This window comes from Salvelinus alpinus, chromosome 26 (genome assembly GCF_045679555.1).
Source record: "Salvelinus alpinus chromosome 26, SLU_Salpinus.1, whole genome shotgun sequence".
Lineage (NCBI taxonomy): Eukaryota > Metazoa > Chordata > Actinopteri > Salmoniformes > Salmonidae > Salvelinus > Salvelinus alpinus.
Window position 1 is genome coordinate 16,457,056 of NC_092111.1, and position 20,941 is coordinate 16,477,996.

The 20,941-nt window shown below is 43.0% G+C and overlaps 2 protein-coding genes and 1 long non-coding RNA gene across 5 annotated transcripts; 2 read left to right on the forward strand and 1 right to left on the reverse strand.

Annotated features, from left to right (window-relative positions):
• The first annotated feature begins 1,084 nt into the window (after nt 1-1,084).
• LOC139554848 (translocon-associated protein subunit beta-like) lies at nt 1,085-9,221 on the forward strand. 2 transcript variants are annotated; one of them, XM_071368025.1, is made up of 6 exons: nt 1,085-1,211; nt 2,070-2,227; nt 2,638-2,736; nt 2,884-2,992; nt 3,590-3,667; nt 8,515-9,221. In XM_071368025.1, exons 2-6 carry the CDS (start codon nt 2,070-2,072, stop codon nt 8,623-8,625), a joined length of 555 nt encoding a protein of 184 aa, XP_071224126.1. In that variant the 5' UTR covers nt 1,085-1,211; the 3' UTR covers nt 8,626-9,221. The 2 variants fall into 2 exon arrangements, with proteins under 2 accessions (XP_071224126.1, XP_071224127.1); XM_071368026.1 differs by having other exon boundaries at nt 1,204-1,935.
• LOC139554846 (uncharacterized) lies at nt 9,099-18,325 on the reverse strand. Of its 2 annotated transcripts, none has more exons than XM_071368023.1 (9): nt 18,078-18,325; nt 16,925-17,127; nt 15,695-15,870; nt 11,574-11,663; nt 11,329-11,503; nt 10,940-11,155; nt 10,482-10,836; nt 10,153-10,304; nt 9,099-9,727 (listed from the first exon to the last, which is right to left on the reverse strand). In XM_071368023.1, exons 1-9 carry the CDS (start codon nt 18,103-18,105, stop codon nt 9,518-9,520), a joined length of 1,605 nt encoding a protein of 534 aa, XP_071224124.1. In that variant the 5' UTR covers nt 18,106-18,325; the 3' UTR covers nt 9,099-9,517. The 2 variants fall into 2 exon arrangements, with proteins under 2 accessions (XP_071224124.1, XP_071224125.1); XM_071368024.1 differs by having other exon boundaries at nt 16,967-17,127; nt 18,078-18,213.
• On the forward strand, nt 15,342-16,450 carry LOC139554849 (uncharacterized). Its single transcript, XR_011670907.1, has 2 exons — nt 15,342-16,145; nt 16,243-16,450. It is a non-coding gene; the product is annotated as an uncharacterized lncRNA (long non-coding RNA).
• Nucleotides 18,326-20,941: the final 2,616 nt, after the last annotated feature.

Sequence of the window (20,941 nt, forward strand, 5' to 3'; positions counted from 1 at the left end):
TGCCTAAATATGATCCCCAATCAGAGACAACGATAGACAGCTGCCTCTGATTGGGAACCATACCAGGCCAACAAAGAAATAGAAAACATAGATTGCCCACCCTAGTCACACCCTGACTGAACCAAATAGAGAATTAAAAACATCTCTAAGGTCAGGGCATGACAATCACGGTCATTCCAGTGAAAACAGAACTGCAATCCTTTTGTTTAATAGAACTAAAAGAAAAACTGACATTTCTGAGCGTTTCTTTTATGTATACTGAACAAAAATATAAACGCAACATGTAAAGTGTTGGTCCCATGTTTCATGAGCTGAAATAAAAGATCCCAGAAATGTTCAATATGTACAGAAAGCGTATTTCTCTACATTTTTGGCAGACATTTCTTTACATCCCTGTTACTGAAAATATCTCCTTTGCCAATATAATCCCTCCACCTGACAGGTGTGGCATATCAAGAAGCTGATTAAACAACATGATCATTACACAGGTGCACCTTGTGCTGAGGACAATAAAAGGCCACTATAAAATGTGCAATATTGTAACCCAACACAATGCCACAGATGTCTCAAGTTTTGGGGGAGCGTGCAATTGGCATGCTGACTAGAGGAATGTCCACCAGAGCTGTTGACAGAATTTAATGCTAATTTCTCTACCATAAGCCGCCTCCAACATAGTTTTAGAGAATTTCGCTGTACGCCCAACCAGCCTCACAACCGTAGCTCATGTGTAACCACACCAGCCCAGGACCTCCACATCCGGCTTCTTCAACTCCGGGATCGTCTGAGACCAGCCATCCGGACAGTTTATAAAACTGAGGAGTATTTCGGTCTGTAATAAAACCATTTTGTAGGGGGAAAAGTCATTCTGACTGGTTGGACCTGAATCCCCAGTGGGTGGGCCTATGCCCTCCCAGACCCATCCATGGCTGCGCCCCTGTCCAGTCATGTGAAATCCATAGATTAGGGACTAATGAATTTATTTAAATTGACTGATGAATTGTAACTCAGTAAAAAAGTTGAAATTGTTGCATGTTGTATTTATATTTTGTTGATTATTAATGGGAAGGATTTAGACCTTCACTGTCTCTGGACGATACTCCAGTCCAGTTGGTGGCGGTAATAATGCGCCTTAAAGTTGGTTGCCAACCGCCAAGTAAAAATCCACAGAAGAAGAAACGTTCTTTCCTTGCTGATTTGTGACACGAAAGAAGGTAAGACTCTGCTTTATCTACTGTGGTTTGTAGCGTTTTATCTTCTGTTAGTATCAAACAGACTGAGGAAATCACGCGTTTTAATACCTTGCCAACGATTCGCGTATTATTTTTAAATCTACAATTTGCAAGTTGGCTACAATCTTGACTGTCAGTCGTCTTCCTAGTTTTTAGCCAAGTACACGTAAGCATAAGCTTGGGGGGCTAATTGCTTGCTAGCTAATGTTAGTTAGCTACTGTATCTAGCTGCTAACGTTAACTGGCATCTTCTCGTAATGTAACTTTTTTTCAGACTGGTTAACATTTTTTGGCAGAATGGTTGACCATGTATTTTTATAGTCAATTCAAGCTAGATAACAATCTTTCATTTTAACATCTGGTCTTAATGTAACTAGTCAGCTAACGCGCCTAGCTCAAAGTTGGCAACATGTACACGTATGCTTTCTTTGAGTGAGTTTGTTATATTTTTTTAATCAAGATTGTGGTAGATTGGCCTATAATCTTTATTAACGTCACGAGCTAACGTTAAGTAGATGTATTGAATTATCCATTACTATAGTACCATGTTGAGAACGGTATAGTTTTGACACGAGAGAATAAAATATTGTCTGTCGCTTTGGCCAAGAATGGCATCGGTAACGTTATCTTCACTTAGATAGCTAGTTGGCACTTCGTTTTTGCTTGATACAAAGTGAATGAGTTCGGCAATATTTAGAGATATAACGTAAGGAATATACATTACATATTTTTCTTAATATTTATAATTTTGTCTTGGATCAAAGATACATTTAATAAACTGAAATACACACGCAACTTTTCTACTATGTAATGCCACTTGAGTTTTCTACTCTGTTGCAGATGAGGACCCTGTACGTTTTTGCTCTACTGGCTCTACTGGGTCAGGGGACAGGAGAGGAGGGGGCTCGTCTGTTGGCTTCCAAGTCCCTGTTGAACCGTTACGCTGTTGAAGGCCGTGACCTCACACTGCAGTACAACATCTACAACGTTGGAACCAGGTATTGTACAACATCATCCATCTCTCCCTAGTTTATGTCAAATAATACCTGAGATTACACTAGTCTTGAATGGCTTCATATCCTTCAAAAGCAATGATCTGAAATGATTGTTACAACACTGCATGGATTATGGTGGAAACACATCCATTCTAGTTCCAGTCATTGATTGTGAAGAAAACAAAACTGAAAATGTTCATTGAAACCCAGCCTCAGGGGCATTGATGGAAGCCCCACATTATGGAAACACTACATTGTGTGTTAACCTGTGCCAATTTAACCTGTGCCAATACAAGTCATTGAATGTCAGTCTGTGTACTGAAAAGAAATGTATTGGTTTAGTCCCAATTCTGTACCCTTATCCCGACGTGTGCGGTTTCAAAATCCGCCTTAACTCAATCTCCGCTCCACAGCGCTGCCCTAGAGGTCGAGCTGTCTGATGACTCCTTCCCACCTGAGGATTTTGGCATCGTCTCCGGGATGCTGAACGTGAAATGGGACCGGATCGCCCCGTATCCTTTAAAGACACAATCCTAAAATGTGTTTCAGCCCAACGGCCTCATGGCTCCAAAGCACCAATCTTTTTCAATGAAGCCCACATTGTACCCTGAAGTCTTATCAGTTTCTCTAGTTGTTGTTTGTACCTTAGCCCTACCCAGTGCCAGCAATGTCTCTCATACTGTGGTACTGCGCCCCCTGAAGGCCGGATACTTCAACTTCACCTCAGCTTCCGTCAGCTACCTGGCTCAGGAGGGAGGACATGTTGTGGTAAGGGAGAGTAAAATCCTCTATGGAGATCAGGGCCTGTATTCATAAAGCGTAGTAGGAATACTGATCTAGGATTTGTTTTTCCCCATTTACGTCTTAGTGAATAAGATTGCATGGACACCGTGGACTTTATCCTAGATCAGCACTCCTATTCTGAGATGGTTTATAAATATGGGCCCAGACCTGGGTTCAAATACTATTTTGAAAACTTTCAAATACTTTGATTGTTTGCTTAAGCAGTGGCATGTGGTCAGGGTTTGAACTTTTTGTGCTTTTGTATTGGTTCCATTGCAACAGGCGTGCTCAATCAAGCAGAGCTGAAGTATTTGAACTCAGGTCTGATGCAGACTCACTCTTTTCTCTGCTACTCTCTCCAGCATGGAACTTTTCCTCTGCTACATTAACGTGCAGAATGTAGCCTAACTATTAGGCTGGTGTTGATTTACTGGCAAAATAGTTTTAATGCAATTGTACACTTCCTGTTATTGATTTCAAGTCATTGGAAACTCCCTCTAGTCAATTGAACTAGAGACTGATGCAGAGTAGTGATGTTCATGACCTTTTGTGGAAATTAAACCTTATGTCTTCTTCCTGCAGGTTGGCTACACCAGCGCCCCCGGACAGGGTGGGATCTTGGCTCAGAGGGAGTTTGACAGGCGTTTCTCCCCCCACTATGTAAATCATTCGTCCTTTCAAACCATTGGCATGGTTATAGTAGACTTCTTTCAAAGACCTCTTACAAAAGTACCAGTCAAAAGTTTGGACACACCTACTCATTCAAGGGTTTTTCTTTATTTTTTACTATTTTCTGCATTGTAGAATAATAGTAAAGACTTCAACTATGAAATAACACGCATGGTATCTTGTAGTAACACAAAAAGAGTTAAACAAATCAAAATAGATTTTATATTTGAGATTCTTAAAAGTAGCCACCTTTTGCCTTGACAGCTTTGCACACTTGGCATTCTCTCAACCAGCTTCATTCTGCGGTCCAACTCATTCCAAACCATCTCAATTGGGTTAAGGTCGGGTGATTGTGGAGGCCGGGTAATCTGATGCAGCACTCATCACTCTCTTTGGTCAAATAGCCCTTACACAGCCTGGAGGTGTGTTGGGTCATTGTTCTGTTGAAAAACAAATGATAGTCCCACTAAGCACAAAGCAGATGGGATGGCGTATCGCTGCAGAATGCCGTGGTAGCCATGCTGGTTAAGTGTGCCTTTACTTCTAAATAAATCACCAACAGTGTCCCCAGCAAAGCACCATCACACCTCTTCCATGTTTCACGGTGGGAACCTCACATGCGGCGATAATCCGTTCACCTACTCTGCTTCTCACAAATTTGGACTCATCAGACCAAAGAACAGATTTCCACTTGTCTAATGTCCATTGTTTCTTGGCCCAAGCAAGTCTTCTTCTTATTGGTGTCCTTTAGTAGTGGTTTCTTTGCAGCAATTTGACCATGAAGGCCTGATTCACGCATTCTCCTCTGAACAGTTGATGTTGAGATGTCTGTTACTTGAACTCTGAAGCATTTGGGCTGCAATCTGAAGTGCAGTTCACTCTAATGAGCTTATCCTTTGCAGCAGAGGTAACTCTGGGTCTCCCATTCCTGTGGCGGTCCTCATGAGAGCCAGTTTCATCATAAAGTAATGATGGACTGTCATTTCTCTTTGCTTATTTGAGCTGTTCTTGCCATAATATGGACTTGGTCTTTTACCAAATCGAGCTATCTTCTGTATACTACCCCTCCCTTGTCACAACACAACTTTTGGGCTCCCGAGTGGCGCAGCGGTCTAAGGCACTGCATCTCAGTGCTGGAGATGTCACTACAGACCCTGGTTCAATTCCTGGCTGTATCACAACCGGCTGTGATTGGGAGTCCCATATGGTGGTGCGCAATTGGCCCAGTGTCGCCGGGGTAGGTCGTCATTGTAATTAAGAATTTGTTCTTAACTGATTTGCCTAGTAAAATAAAAATAGGCTCAAACGCATTAAGAAGGAAAGAAATTCCACAAATTAACTTTTAACAAGGCACTAATTGAAATGCATTCCAGGTGACTATCACGAAGCTGGTTAAGAGAATGCCAATTGTGTGCAAAGCTGTCATCAAGGCAAAGGGTGGTGACTTTGAAAAATCTCAAATTTAAAATATATATTTGATTTGTTAAACACTTTTTTTTGGGATACTACATGATTTCATGTGTATTATTTCATAGTTTTGATGTCTTCACTATTCTACAATGTAGAAAATAGTAAAAATAAAGAAACCCTTGAATGAGTAGGTGTGTCCAAACTTTTGACTGGTACTGTACATATACATGCGCATAAACAGTGCATTCGGAAAGTATTCGAACCCCTTGGCCTTTTCCACATTGTTACGTTACAGCCTTGTTCTGAAATTCATTCAATTATATTTTTTCTTCATCAATCTACGCACAATACCCCATAATGACAAAGCGAAAACAGGTTTTCAGATTTTTGCAAATGTATTAAAAATAAACCTTTTATTTAGAAGTATTCAGACCTTTTGCTAAAAGACTAGAAATTGAGCTCCGGTGCATCCTGTTTCCATTGATCATCCTTGAGATTTTTCTACAACTTGATTGGAGTCCACCTGTGGTACATTTTGTTGATTGACATGATTTGGAAAGGTTCACACCTGTCTATATAAGGTCCCACAATTGACAGTGCATGTCAGAGCAAAAACCAAGCCATGAGGTTAAAGGTATTGTCCGTAGAGCTCCGAGACAGGATTGTGTCTAGGCACAGATCTGGGGAAGGGTACCAAAACATTTCTGCAGCATTGAAGGTCCCCAAGAACACCGTAGCCTCCATTTTTTTTTTTTAAATGGAAGTAGTTTGGAACTACCAAGACTCTACCTTGAGCTGGCAAAACTGAGCAATTGTGGAAGAAGGGCCTTGGACAGGGAGCTGACCAAGAACCCTATGGTCCCTCTGACAGAGCTCCAGAGTTTCTCTGTGGTGATGGGAGAACCTTCCAGAAGGACAACCATCTCAAGCCCTAGGCAGGGTTGAGGGAAAGATGAACGGAGCGAAGTACAAAGAGATCCTTGATGAAAACCTGCTCCAGAGCGCTCAGGATCTGACTGGGGCAAAGTTTCAACTTCCAAAAGGACAATGGCCCTAAGCACACAGCCAGCACAATGCAGGAGTGGCTTCAGGACAAGTCTCAATGTCCTTGAGTGGCCCAGCCAGAGCCCGGACTTGAACCCGATCGAACATCTCTGGAGAGACCTGAAAATAGCTGTGCAGCGACACTCCCCATCCAACCTGACAGAGCTTGAGAGGATCTGCAGAGAAGAATGGGAGAAACTCACCAAATACAGGTGTGCCAAGCTTGTTGCGTCATACAAGAAGCCTTGAGACTTCCAAAGGTGCTTCAACAAAGTACTGTGTAAAGGGTCTGAATACTTAAGTAAATGTGATATTTCAGTTTTTTATTTGTAATAAATTAGCAAAAATGTCTAAACCTGTTTTTGCTTTGTCATTATGGGGTATTGTGTGTAGATTGATGAGGGAAAACTATTTAATCCAGTTTAGAATAAGTCTGTAATGTAACAATGTGGGAAAAGTCTAGGGATCCGAAAACTTAATTTTAACCACTTCATCCACTTGTCCTTCAGACAAGGTGACTGAATGTTGTGGTGTTTGATGCAAAAAAACACTTTACAAAATAAAATGCATTGTTATTCCCATACCACTATGACAGAGAATCAGACCAATTGTGATACCCTCAGCCTATTGGTTACTTAGGTTATTCAAGTCTGTCTAAAAATACAACACTGACCCTTTAAGTATAAAAAAAAAGAAAGAAAAAAAGCTATTTTTCCTAACTCTCTTTTCAAAGATGTCTAGAAATGTACATGTTTCGTCCTCTTGTAGGAAGCAATCACTCCCATTATTGCTGACTACAAATGATCTATAACTGGGCTAATAACTTACTAACTAGCAAAGGAATATGAACAAATGTGCACACATGGCTACATGCAACGCTCTCTTTGATTGCGAAACAAGCGCATTACTCACGACCACTCATGCTGTAAAGGCAGTCCAGTTCAAAGTGAATGGCACAGATCCATATGGCAATGGTCTATTTGCATATAGACCTACTGCCGCTCTGATTGGCTATGCCACACCGGTCTGTGTGGAGTACAACACAGACCTGGCTGAGTCTTATGTGTCAGTGTAATAGAATCCTATTCCAATGCGTTCTGCCTACAACTAAATCTCTTGCATAGTTCATTTTGCATACTAAGTCTTGCATAGTTTGTTTCAGTATGTTGCATTGAAAGTGGCTAACATTGCAGTGATTCGATCACAATTCCCACAGTAAAGGGAAATGTTAATATTGTGAACTAAGGGGGAAAACACTGAACTTTCTAATCTCATGCTTCTCTGCGCAGGTTATTTCTTCTACGCAGCAGTTCCTGGGAGCTTAGAGGGAACATGGCTAATAGTCTTAATAGCATGCTCAATGGATAACCTTTTATTTAAAGTTATTTTTAGTGTAGAAATGGGCTCAGTCTGAGTCCAGGAAACCAGCCCTTTGTCGTTCTTAGATTTCCATTTCTTTGAATATTACTTTTTAAGTAAATACCTGCTGTCAACTTGTGCAATACGTTAGGAGATAAAGAATGTTGCCTTTATTTCGCCTGTCACATTATGAAGCTTACGGTAGTCCCCAGTCAGGGGTCACGTGGTGTTTGTTTACGAGCACACAGCGACGAGAGACCGGAGCCTTGTGAGTCACTCACTGTTATGTAGCAAGGTGATCTACTTACATTATGAAATTCACAACTAAATGTTTCCTGTCTAGATATCTGATAACTAAAATCTAAAATGTGCTAAATGGTCTGCAGTTGTGCATATGGTTTGCTAATTTAGTAGCTAGTTGGCTAAATTGTTAGCAAGCGAATGCTTGATTTTTGAAAAAGCTAACAGCAGAGAATCCCGTCCTGGATCAAGAGCCTTGCTGGCTAATATTTGTTTTGTTCGTGCAGGAAACTGAGTAGCATTTTTGAGTTACTTGAGTTACGTTAGCATTCTCTGGGATTTTACATGCACTTGTTACTCTGTAATCCGAAGGTTAACAATGCTATCAGTAGTGTTTGAAAACAGCTCAAGCCTTGTGTTCAATGCCAGTATTGCTGAATATCCCAGTATGACAATCAGGATACTGCCCAAGCCGGTCCTATCCTCAATTGATGGGACACACGAAAATAACTGTCAGGGCCTCTGTTTACTAACGAGTTAATAGCCACCCCAAAACAAACTAGACTGCAAACAACCATGGTTAATTTTTTTTAAATTCTCCACTCTGTCCATGTTGTATACAATTTAAATAGAACCCCACTTCAGTAGGGTTTTGTAACAAAACCCTTTTGATGGACGAGTTCTAGAAGTATCTCCCTGTTTTCCAAATGTTTTCTTGCTAAATTTGACCTAGGCCTTTTAATTGGCTGTGACCTTTTCCCTCACCCCCCTCTTTCTCCCTCCAGCTGGACTGGGCCGCCTTCGGCGTAATGACACTCCCCTCCATCGGCATCCCTCTGCTCCTGTGGTTCTCTAGCAAGAGGAAGTACGACTCGCCCAAGGCCAAGAAGAACTGAATACTACTCTCCACTGTGGAACTAGCTATGGCTGGGGGTTCAAGAACTTGCACCTTTTCACACTATTGTGCTTACATAAACTGTGCTGGCTCAGATATTTTCTTGTCACTTTGTTCTTTCCAGCATAGTTCCAGCAACCATGCTGGATGTGCATCCAGACTAGTGCAGTACATCTCTGCTCAGTAGTGTGAAAAGGGTATTAGTAACTCAGGATGGGAGGAGTGGCCGTAATAACATACTTACCCATATTGGGGTAAAACAAAACATGTAATATGAGTGATCTGGGAAGATGTGCTTCCTTGTGATTGATTGTGGGATTATGAGCTTTGTGGACTATAGCGTTCGATGATGGCGAGAATGGGCTAGTGGTTTCATTGCTGGTTATTCTATTCCATACACATGCATTACATACAGTACATATACAGAGTGGTGTCCAAGTCAGACTACAGCTGCAATGCAAGAATGACATTAACTTTTTGCCTTTTGTTTTATTTTGTAATTTGTTTTGAAACCCTAAAAGTGAATAGTTTCCCAGGTGGTTCTGGGTGGGACTTTGTCTTGTTTGGGAAATAAACAAGCTGAGTTTTATAAAGTGAGATTCTTGTATTTTTACACATTTCTTTATCTTTGTGGGGTAGTGCGCAAGTGTACACTTCGAGGGTAGATCGGGACACAAAATGGAGCACAACTTCTGTAGATGCATTTTTGGCACACAGATTGACATTCAGGACTGTGTCTAGCCTCTTGCGTTAAATAGAAAAGATAACTTGATCAGTTGATATAAGTGTACAGTAAGTAAGGCTTAATTCTGGATATTTGCAGAGGGTCTTTGGTGAAGAGTGTTTAGGATTTATAGTTTGATATATTGTAGATAGGGTGGTCAGTATTTTGTTTACAAGGGGAGTTGTATGATAGGGTCTTTAGTAAGGAGTGGTCGGGTTGGGTTGGGTGGAGGCAGCGGAGGCCTTGAGCTGGTTGGCCTCTCTGGGAGCTGTTCATAGATGCTGGTGCTCGGGTCTTGGGTCAAAGGTTGTTCTGAACAAGGTGTCAGAAAGACTCCAGGTCGGGATGGGGAAGAGGACAAGATGGGATCTCCACATTGCTAGAAAAATGCATGGAAAAAAGAAATGAAACACCTTATCAAAATACTTTTATATAAAATCTATTTTTTTAATCTAACATTTTCAAACTACCTTATCTAGCAATGTGTAATTTTTACTCAATTACTGAAAATGCCTGATTAACATCAGTTATTTAGAATTACATTAGCCTATTATTTTCTTTATTGCCAACCTCTTACCAAAGTGGTGTAGATCGTGTGTCAAACGGAGGGCGGGGTTTCACTCCCGTGTACTTGAGTGATGAATTAAGATCACTAATTTGTAAAGAACTCCCTTTACCTGGTTGTCTAGGTCTTAATTGAAAGGAAAAACCAAATACTTGCAGACACTAGGCCCCCCATGGAGAGTTTGACACCCCTGGAGTAGATAATATATGCACAACAATGTATGTTTGATGTTCCAATACCTGCACACTTCCGTCCTGTTGAGGGGGGCAGTTAACGGGCCTGGGAGGCAGTCGTAAAGGCCGGTTGGGGGCTGTCCTGGCTGGAAGGGGGATGTGACTGGGGGCCTCTCTTGTTCTTAGGTTCACCTCTGAGTAGAGGTGATGCTGGGGGTCTACAAAAGAGAGCAGATATATTGTAATACATTCATATGTTCATTGTTCATTCTAGACATGCAAAAATGTGTATTGTGTAATTTCAGGTCAAATCAGGCATGCCGTGCCTTGCTCAGGCCAATAACAATACAACCCCTGAAAGACAAGTAGCTAGTCTTGTCTTTCACCTCGCCCACCTGCACTCCTCTCGGCATCCCGCCAGCGCCCCATGGCGTAGAAGTCGATGTGTTCCTTTGTCTCTTCTTCACGTTGAACCAGATGAGGGGTTTCCTCGTAGGTGTGCAGGGGCTCCAACTTCCAGTAGTTTGGGTCCCCCGTGGACCCACGGTGCATGAGAGGGACGGAGGACGCTGTCTCCTCCTGGCCTGGAGGATTGCCCACATTGACGTAGGGAGATGTATCTGTCTGGGAAAGCATGCTTGGTGGCTTGTTGACCCGGGCGTACAGTGCGTCGAAGGCGCCCTCCCCAAATGCTCCTGCACAGCTAACGTCAGGTTCTGTCACATCTTCGGGGAGGATCAGATTTGTCACCTGGAAAATGTTTTGTCATGTAGTCTGTAAATCCATTAATAGCATTGACTTTTTTTGTGGGTTTGTTTAACTTACAAATGTTAAAGTGAGAATAGTTCCTCACCAACAGTTCGCCAAGCTGGTTTTCTGGTTGAGAAAGGGACTTTTTTAGCACCTTCTTCACCATAGCATACTCTGGCGTCCCGTCGTCCGTAGGGACTGAGCTGGCCAATATCTCATGGACAGTGGCAGGAGCCACTTCCTTTTCGGTCACTTTCGTTGTCTCTCCACCTTCATCCTGCAACCCCAGTTTAACTGTACCCTCACAAGCTTCACTGGACTGTGCGAGAGAGAGTAAAAGAAGAAAGATTGAGAAAAAAAACTGTTGCAGTTGAGTTTACCTAAAAGGATAGTTTGCCACAAAATGTAGGTTTGTTAGATGTTTAGGTGGTGCCAATGACTATTTCCCTTTCGCTTATGAAGAAGGCATGGTGTGGAATATGTACTCGGCACCTCGTCACAGGGCGTGGTGAGAATCTCGTTGAAGGGCCCCACGGGATACTGGGTGTAATAGCTGACCAGCTCCTGCAGGCTGCTATGGCGACTCTCCTCCCCAGCGATGAGGTAACACGCCCCTCTGTCACCCTCTTCTTCCTCTATGATGAAATGGCGGCACCTATCCTTTCCTCTGGGGGGGAAAATGTGTGTCTGTATAAAAATGTCTTTAAGTGTTTGTGTGTGGTCTGTTGTGACTTTACCTGTACGAGAGTACAAAACCAATCTTTGACTCGCTGAGCCTGAGCAGAAAACAGCCCTGCTGCTTGTCCTTTAGAAGCTCCTCTGCCTCCCTATCCAAACAGTCAAGAGAGAGAGACAAACACACACACAGAGAAAAGTGAGAACAATTAATCTTTAACAAACTGCCAAAGCTGTACAAACACAGCACGTATGTATGTATGTATGTGTGTATAATTATGTCTTTGCTTTGACTCATGATGTGTGTGTCACGCCTTATCCGTTCCCCTCTAGTGCTGAGTAAGAGCCAAGTTATACTTGATCCAAAAATGTGGTCGGAGGCTCCGTATGGAGGGTGTGACGCACCAGAGGCTTGCAGAGGCCTAATTTAGCTCCGTACCACACTGCCGTCCCCCTCCCAAATTCTGTGACAATGAGGAGGTCTCCGTATAGCTCCGCATTGATTTGATTGGTTGAAAGTAGGTGGGGGCGGGAGGTCCTGTATAAACACAAACTCACTTTGTTGACAACTTCCTTCACAGCAGCTCTGCGCTGTTCCATGAAGTGCTAGAAGTATGAATGCCCTGACTTCTGCAGAGGTCGTATCACCGTAAGTGCTGCACGGCCAATGCAGATGCCGGATTGACTATGCAGCGCCTTTAACACTAAAGTGGTTCCATTGAGGATTAGTCTTTCTGAACTATTTTCTATTTTGTTTACATATCTAGCTTTTGAACAGTGTTCTTCAATTCTGCGCCGTATTCACGAGATTCAAAACGGTAGCAAATGGTACGAAACAAGGAGGTACAAAATGCTTATTTTTGAGAATTCTGCAGTCCCAGATTTGGATTCAATTGTATGTGTACCTGTTTCTCTAAGTGAGAAATATTTGTGTGTGTGTGTGTGTGAATATGAATATGACCTGTATATTTGATTGAATTTATTAGACAATTTTAAAAACAACAAAAATTCTCACCCACGTACTGTTGGTCTACTGCTCACTTTTGAGACGGGCTACTAAACTCAGCAAAAAACTAAACGTGCCTTTTTCAGGACCCTGTCTTTCAAAGATAATTTGTAAAAATCCAAATAACTTTACAGATCTTCATTGTAAAGGGTTTAAACACTGTTTCCCATGCTTGTTCAATGAACCATGAACATGCACCTGTGGAACAGTCGTTAAGACACTAACAGTTTACAGACAGTAGGCAATTAAAGTCACAGTTATGAAAACTTAGGACACTAAAGAAGCCTTTTTACTGACTCTGAAAAACACCAAAAGAAAGATGCCCAGGGTCCCTGCTCATCTGTGTGAACGTGCCTTAGGCATGCTGCAAGGAGGCATTAGGACTACAGATGTGGCCAGCGCAATAAATTGCAATGTCTGTACTGTGAGACAGCGCTACAGGGAGACAGGACGGACAGCTGATCGTCCTCGCAGTGGCAGACCACGTGTAACAACACCTGCACAGGATCGGTACATCCGAACATCATACCTGCGGGTCAGGTACAGGATGGCAACAACAACTGCCCGAGTTACACCAGGAACGCACAATCCCTCCATCAGTGCTCAGACAGTCTGCAATAGGCTGAGAGAGGCTGGACTGTGGGCTTGTAGGCCTGTTGTAAGGCAGGTCCTCACCAGACATCACCGGCAACAACGTCGCCTATGGGCACAAACCCACTGTCGCTGGACCAGACAGGACTGGCAAAAAGTTCTCTTCACTGACGAGTCGCAGTTTTGTCTCACCAGGGGTGATAGTCGGATTCGCGTTTATCGTCAAAGGAATGAGCGTTACACCGAGGCCTGTACTCTGGAGCGGGATCGATTTGGAAGTGAAGGGTCTGTCATGGTCTGGGGCGGTGTGTCACAGCATCATCGGACTGAGCTTGTTGTCATTGCAGGCAATCTCAACGCTGTGCGTTACAGGGAAGACATCCTCCTTCCTCATGTGGTACCCTTCTTGCAGGCTCATCCTGACATGACCCTCCAGCATGACAATGCCCCCAGCCATACTGTTCATTCTGTGCGTGATTTCCTGCAAGACAGGAATGTCAGTGTTCTGCCATGGCCAGCGAAGAGTCCGGATCTCAATCCCATTGAGCACATCCGGGACCTGTTGGATCGAAGTGTGAGGCCTAGGGCCATTTCCCCCAGAAATGTCCGGGAACTTGCAGGTGCCTTGGTGGAAGAGTGGGGTAACATCTCACAGCAAGAACTGGCAAATCTGGTGCAGTCCATGAGGAAGAGATGCACTGCAGTACTTGATGCACTGCAGTACTTAATGCAGCTGGTGGCCACACCAGATACTGACTGTTACTTTTGATTTGACCCCCCCTTTGTTCAGGGACACATTATTCGATTTCTGTTGGTCACATGTCTGTGGAACTTGTTCAGTTTATGTCTCAGTTGTTGAATCTTGTTATGTTCATAGAAATATTTACACATGTTAAGTTTGCTGAAAATAAACGCAGTTGACAGTGAGAGGACATTTATTTTTTTGCTGAGTTTATTTAGCAATCTTTTCAGTGAGAACTTGAAACTGACCATGGAGGTTATGCATTTCAAGGTCTTTGGAAGAATATTCCAAAGAATGGCAGCTGAGTACATACAGGTTTCCCTCCCCCATACCACTCTTAAATCTGAAAGGAGCAAAGTCAGTTTCACTTCTTCTAGTGGAATAGTTATGGTTATCCCTGACCAAGTAAAAGTACACTGAACAAAAATATAAACGCAACATGTAAAGTGTTAAAAGATCTCAGAAAAGTTCTATATGCACAAAAAGCTTCATTCCCTCAAATTCTGTGCAGAAATTTGTTTACATCCCAGGTAGGGAGCATTTTATTCTTTGTCAAGATAATCCATCCAACTGACAGGTGTGGCATATCAAGAAGCTGATTAAACAGTATGATCATTACACAGGTGCACCTTGTGCTGGGATCAATAAAAGGCCAATCTAAAATGTGCAGTTTTGTCACACAACACAATGCTTGTGATGTTGTGATGACTGCAGGAATGTCCACCAGAGCTGTTGCCAGAGAATTTAACATTGTTTTAAAGAATTTGGAAGTACGTCCAACTGGCCTCACAACCGCAGACCACGTGTAACCACGTCAGCCAAGGACCTACACATCCAGCTTCTTCATCTGTGGGGTCATCTGAGACCTGCCACCCGAACAGCTGATGAAACTGAGGAGTATTTCTGTCCCCTTTTTGTGGGAAAAACTAATTCTGATTGGATTGGATGTGCCCCTGCCCAGTCATGCGAAATCTATAGATTAGGGCCTAATCAATGTATTTTGTTGGGTTCTGAGAATATGAAATATACGTATTCATGTCACTGAGGGAGAGAGAGGAATGTATAACGTTTACGTTCTGTCCGGATATATTATTGTTAGCCATCAGGGATCCTATGGGAGGGAAAAAGACAGTCTGGTACGAGTCAACATGACAGCCGTGAGTTTGGGAGGAGTGAGCACTTTGGGGCAGAGGTCAGGTCAGAGGAAGTGAGGAAGAACAGATATAACTAAGGTTCTGTCTAGCAACAGAGATGCATTGGCTGTTCAGATGTGTAGGAGGAGACTCAACCTAGGAGAAAGGGTTAAATATCAGTGCTTGTGTGAATATGTTTTTTTGTCTTATGCAGATGTAATGATTCAATGGTTGAATAAACTTGGTTTAAGCTTTACTAATCTTCCGTGAGTTTTAATAGGTTAATTTAGAACCTAACAATTTCAATTGACTTATTTCATTTATGAACTGTAACTCTGCAAAATCTTTGAAACTGTTTATATTTTTGTTCAGTATAATTACATAGGTACTTGAGGACCATACTGTGGACAATCTTATATACAAGACACAATTTAAATCTGAGAGAATCTCTCCTCCACTTTGAGCCATCTGAGGCTTTCAAAGTGTGAATGTTCAAGATGAGTATGTTTGTCCCTTTGAATTTGTCGTGTCATCTGTGGTCGTGTGTATGTGTGCATGTGTGTGTTTTATGTGTGTTTGATTGTATGTGTGTGCATGTGTGTCTGCGGTCTTTTTGCATATGCACTTGTTTCCCTGAATGCACCATGTTTCTTTTTTCTATTGCAGATAATATGTATACAAGTATATGTTTCTGTGTGCTAGCAGTCTGACCTGCGCGTGGCGAAGCCGTGTAGCCAGCGGGGCATTGGGCGACCAGGCCGACACAGGCGGGGAAGCTGTGTCCTCTCAAACCACAGCAGGGTGTGGGCCCGAAGGGACGGGGACAAGGGCTCCAGGGGCCCGGGGCCACCCAGAGTCAGAGCAGGAGACACCCTCTTCACTACTGTCTGATAGAGGGAGATAGACAGGGAGGATTGTGAGATTTATAGGCACATTCAATAGTTTCTCTGTTGTGCTGTCGGGTATCTTTCGATTATTGTGGAGACTTTAAGGCTATACTGAAAAGAAAACAAAAAGGGGGAAAAGGAGAGAGCATGAGAGAACAAGGCCCGGTCCAGAAATAGCACCTACCAACTATAATCAATATGTATAGCTCCACCTTGTCTGAAAGAGGGAAGGAAAGAGATGTGGGAGAGGGAGAACACAGCTGTTGTTCACACAGGTAAGCTTGGATACGTTCCCACAGAAGTTACCTTAGCAAGAGAAGACAGTTACATTTTAAACACTTGATATGCTCATCCATGCCTTTTTCGTTCCAGCGTGCAGTCAACTACATGAAAGTGGCCGACATGCCATCCTGGACATTGGGCCCTACCCGCAGCACGTCCAGTAGGTGCTCTCTGTCACAAACCTGCAAGGCACCACAGTCCCCGGCATCTGCTACAACATTACTGTGAGGCCAGTAGACAACAAGGCTTATAATGTGTATGTATGGTTTAAACCTTCAAATAAACACATCATAGTATTTCACCTATCCTTTCCCATTTATGCACATCAAACCGGTAGGATCTTGTAGAAGGCTCTAGAGACAGAATCTGAACTGGACTGACCCATGCAACGCTGAACGTAGAGAGGTAACTTTCAGTTGTCTTTATTTTAACGTTTCTATCCCACCATGAAATGGACGTTTTTATTGTTCGAGCCACAGGAAGTTGTCTGTCTCTAACTGCACTATGTGGTTTAGGGTGTAAAGCGTGGCTGCTGGTTTCACACATGACAATCTGACTGGAGGCGTACGGGAAGTCCTCTACAAATACACAGACATATGCATTTTAGAAAACAAGCATTCACATACAGTAGAAATTGTACAAATGTTTGTCTGTGTCGTGTCTACCATGCATAGAAAACACTATTGAAAAGCATGCAAATTGCAGGATTTTGACCCAATAGTAGAGTTTCCACTGATCTGGTAAATCTAATGTAACATTTTTATTCTGTAACCTCATTCTCCTGGCCATTGGTTTGTTTGGCTGGTAACACCACCTCCTCACGAAGAGTTTTGGGGACCTTTAAGCTCCGCCTGGGTTTGATTGGAGGAGTCTGGCGGGTGGGCGGGTCTTGAGCAGAATGCTGGTGTGGTACAGGCTTTTGGGGTTGGATTGGCAGGCAGCTGATTCGCTCTTCTCGCCTGAGGATTTCAACATCTGCAAACCAACACAAAATAATATATAAAGCTAACCTTAACCATCACAAAAGTGACGGCCACAGAAACCATATTTTTTACATTTAACAAACACAATATTATGAACTAACAAAATATTATGGGCTTAATAACAGTACATTATTTTATTTATTTATTTAACTAGGCAAGTCAGTTAAGAACACATTTCGTGAGTTTTCGTGAGAAGACCGATTTGTCTCATGATCGGACAAATACCGCAGTAACTCGGTTACCTTTCACAACAGATGCTGAAGCCCGACATAAGTGGATGCGGTGGATTGAGCCCTTGCAAAAAATGCCTAAATTGACAGATTTTAATGGGGATTTTGATGTTTTCACTTTGTCATGATGGGGTATTGTGTGAAACAAAAAAATATTTTATCAATTTTGAATTCAGACTGTAACACAACAAAATGTGGAATAAGTCAAGGGGTATGAATACTTTCTGAAGGCACTGTAGTAAAACACATGAGACACAAGACAACATAAAAGGTGATCAGGTAACTACTCTTGTGTGATGAGTAACCTTTTTCTGAGACCTGCCTTAGCTCCCACAGCTAATGCATGTAGGTTTTAGCTTAGTGGGCTAACACAATATTTAGGTGCGCAGACAAACCTGTCTCTCTAACTCTTTCAGCCCAACAGCAGACCCGTCACTTGGCTTGGTATAATGCTGAGTGATTGGGATGGGGAAATGTAACCACTCTCAAATTCATAGATGGAGCTATGGCCAGGATTCACAGTCCGTGAGATCGACATGATCTTTTTAAACATATTTCTAAACTATACATTGTTTGTTAATAAATACTCAAACGGCAATAAAAATGTAAGCAATGGTAAACATTAGCAATGATATTAAACGAGTTAGTAATGAAAACATTGTTCCTACATAGTTCTGACTTAATATAAAATGGTTAAAAGTATAAGCCTGACCTTTTAAGTGCTGGTAGTCAAAGTCCATGATGACATTTAAAATAGGTTGTCACAAGACGGCTGTATCAACGGATGTCTGAACATCCCTTTCCTCCTCTACATCAACTGCTGAGAGAGAGAGAGAGAGAGAGAGAGAGAGAGAGAGAGAGAGAGAGAGAGAGAGAGAGAGAGAGAGAGAGAGAGAGAGAGAGAGAGAGAGAGAGAGAGAGAGAGAGAGAGCGAGAGCGAGAGCGAGAGCGAGAGAGAGAACTATAAAAGTTGTTGTGGGTGGGGGAGGGGTAATTTAATCTTTACTCATTTCTTAATTACATAATTATGTCCTAAGTTGTGCATACATATACCATATGTGATACAGTATGTGCATGTATCTACAATTATCATGTATTAGTCGTATTTTTTTTATATTTTCTTTTTACAAAGAACAACTGCTCATGTCCATCACAAAAGAAACAATAACTTGCATGAGCAGAGCTGAATCTTTACCCTGTTGCCGACAAGTTACCCAGCGCTCTCTTTTTGGTGCACATTTTGCATTTGTCAAGTTAGAGAACTGAGAGACATGTGACACAAAGAACAAAGTGGCAGTCACATGCCCCCACCCATGCGCGCACACACACACACACACACACACACACACACACACACACACACACACACACACACACACACACACACACACACACACACACAGGAAGAGTGAGGAACCGCAACTTAACAAATGACAACAGAGATAGGAGGACTGGAGAAAATGAAAGCGTGAGCTGAACTTAGTCAGACAGACTCAGGACTCAATTCATTCAATTGCAGATGATGGAAAATAGCACTGTGGAAACGAGATGACTCAGAATGTATAGCTCTGTGAACCACGTTAAAACTGTCTCTCCCCACAAGTTGTTCCTCTCGCAGACTTTGTCATTGGTTATGTGAAACCACATCTGTCTTTAATTTAAAATACACTGCTCAAAAAAATAAAGGGAACACTTAAACAACACAATGTAACTCCAAGTCAATCACATTTCTGTGAAGTCAAACTGTCCACTTAGGAAGCAACACTGATTGACAATAAATTTCACATGCTGTTGTGCAAATGGAATAGACAACAGGTGGAAATTATAGGCAATTAGCAAGACACCCCCAATAAAGGAGTGGTTCTGCAGGTGGTGACCACAGACCACTTCTCAGTTCCTATGCTTCCTGGCTGATGTTTTGGTCACTTTTGAATGCTGGCGGTGCTTTCACTCTAGTGGTAGCATGAGACGGAGTCTACAACCCACACAAGTGGCTCAGGTAGTGCAGCTCATCCAGGATGGCACATCAATGCGAGCTGTGGCAAGAAGGTTTGCTGTGTCTGTCAGCGTAGTGTCCAGAGCATGGAGGCGCTACCAGGAGACAGGCCAGTACATCAGGAGACGTGGAGGAGGCCGTAGGAGGGCAACAACCCAGCAGCAGGACCGCTACCTCCGCCTTTGTGCAAGGAGGAGAAGGAGGAGCACTGCCAGAGCCCTGCAAAATGACCTCCAGCAGGCCACAAATGTGCATGTGTCTGCTCAAACGGTCAGAAACAGACTCCATGAGGGTGGTATGAGGGCCCGACATCCACAGGTGGGGGTTGTGCTTACAGCCCAACACCGTGCAGGATGTTTGGCATTTGCCAGAGAACACCAAGATTGGCAAATTTGCCACTGGCGCTCTGTGCTCTTCACAGATGAAAGCAGGTTCACACTGAGCACGTGACAGACGTGACAGAGTCTGGAGACGCCGTGGAGAACGTTCTGCTGCCTGCAACATCCTCCAGCATGACCGGTTTGGCGGTGGGTCAGTCATGGTGTGGGGTGGCATTTCTTTGGGGGGCCGCACAGCCCTCCATGTGCTCGCCAGAGGTAGCCTGACTGCCATTAGGTACCGAGATGAGATCCTCAGACCCCTTGTGAGACCATATGCTGGTGCGGTTGGCCCTGGGTTCCTCCTAATGCAAGACAATGCTAGACCTCATGTGGCTGGAGTGTGTCAGCAGTTCCTGCAAGAGGAAGGCATTGATGCTATGGACTGGCCCGCCCGTTCCCCAGACCTGAATCCAATTGAGCACATCTGGGACATCATGTCTCGCTCCATCCACCAACGCCACGTTGCACCACAGACTGTCCAGGAGTTGGCGGATGCTTTAGTCCAGGTCTGGGAGGAGATCCCTCAGGAGACCATCCGCCACCTCATCAGGAGCATGCCCAGGCATTGTAGGGAGGTCATACAGGCACGTGGAGGCCACACACACTACTGAGCCTCATTTTGACTTGTTTTAAGGACATTACATCAAAGTTGGATCAGCCTGTAGTGTGGTTTTCCACTTTAATTTTGAGTGTGACTCCAAATCCAGACCTCCATGGGTTGATAAATTTGATTTCCATTGATAATTTTTGTGTGATTTTGTTGTCAGCACATTCAACTATGTAAAGAAAAAAGTATTTAATAAGAATATTTCATTCATTCAGATCTAGGATGTGTTATTTTAGTGTTCCCTTTATTTTTTTGAGCAGTGTACATAGGAAACATTTTACTTAAGTGGAAGTTAGGATTGAGGATTCGCCCCTCAGTGAACCCGCAGTGTGATTTCCTGTATCTGTGATAGACTGAAATTGGGCCTACGTTTAACTATGACCAAAGTAGCTCTCATTGGTTCACCATAAGGTCAACTAACACTAAAATACACTCTCAATACTGAATAATGAAAAATTAGCAGGAATTAATGAACATTTCCTGTTATCTTTCTCACAGCTGCATTGTTGTTGTCACGTTCGTTTTCTTAATATTTTTATCTTCACATCTCTCCTGTTCTCGCTGTCTCCCCATGCCTCAAAAATCTCTCCATC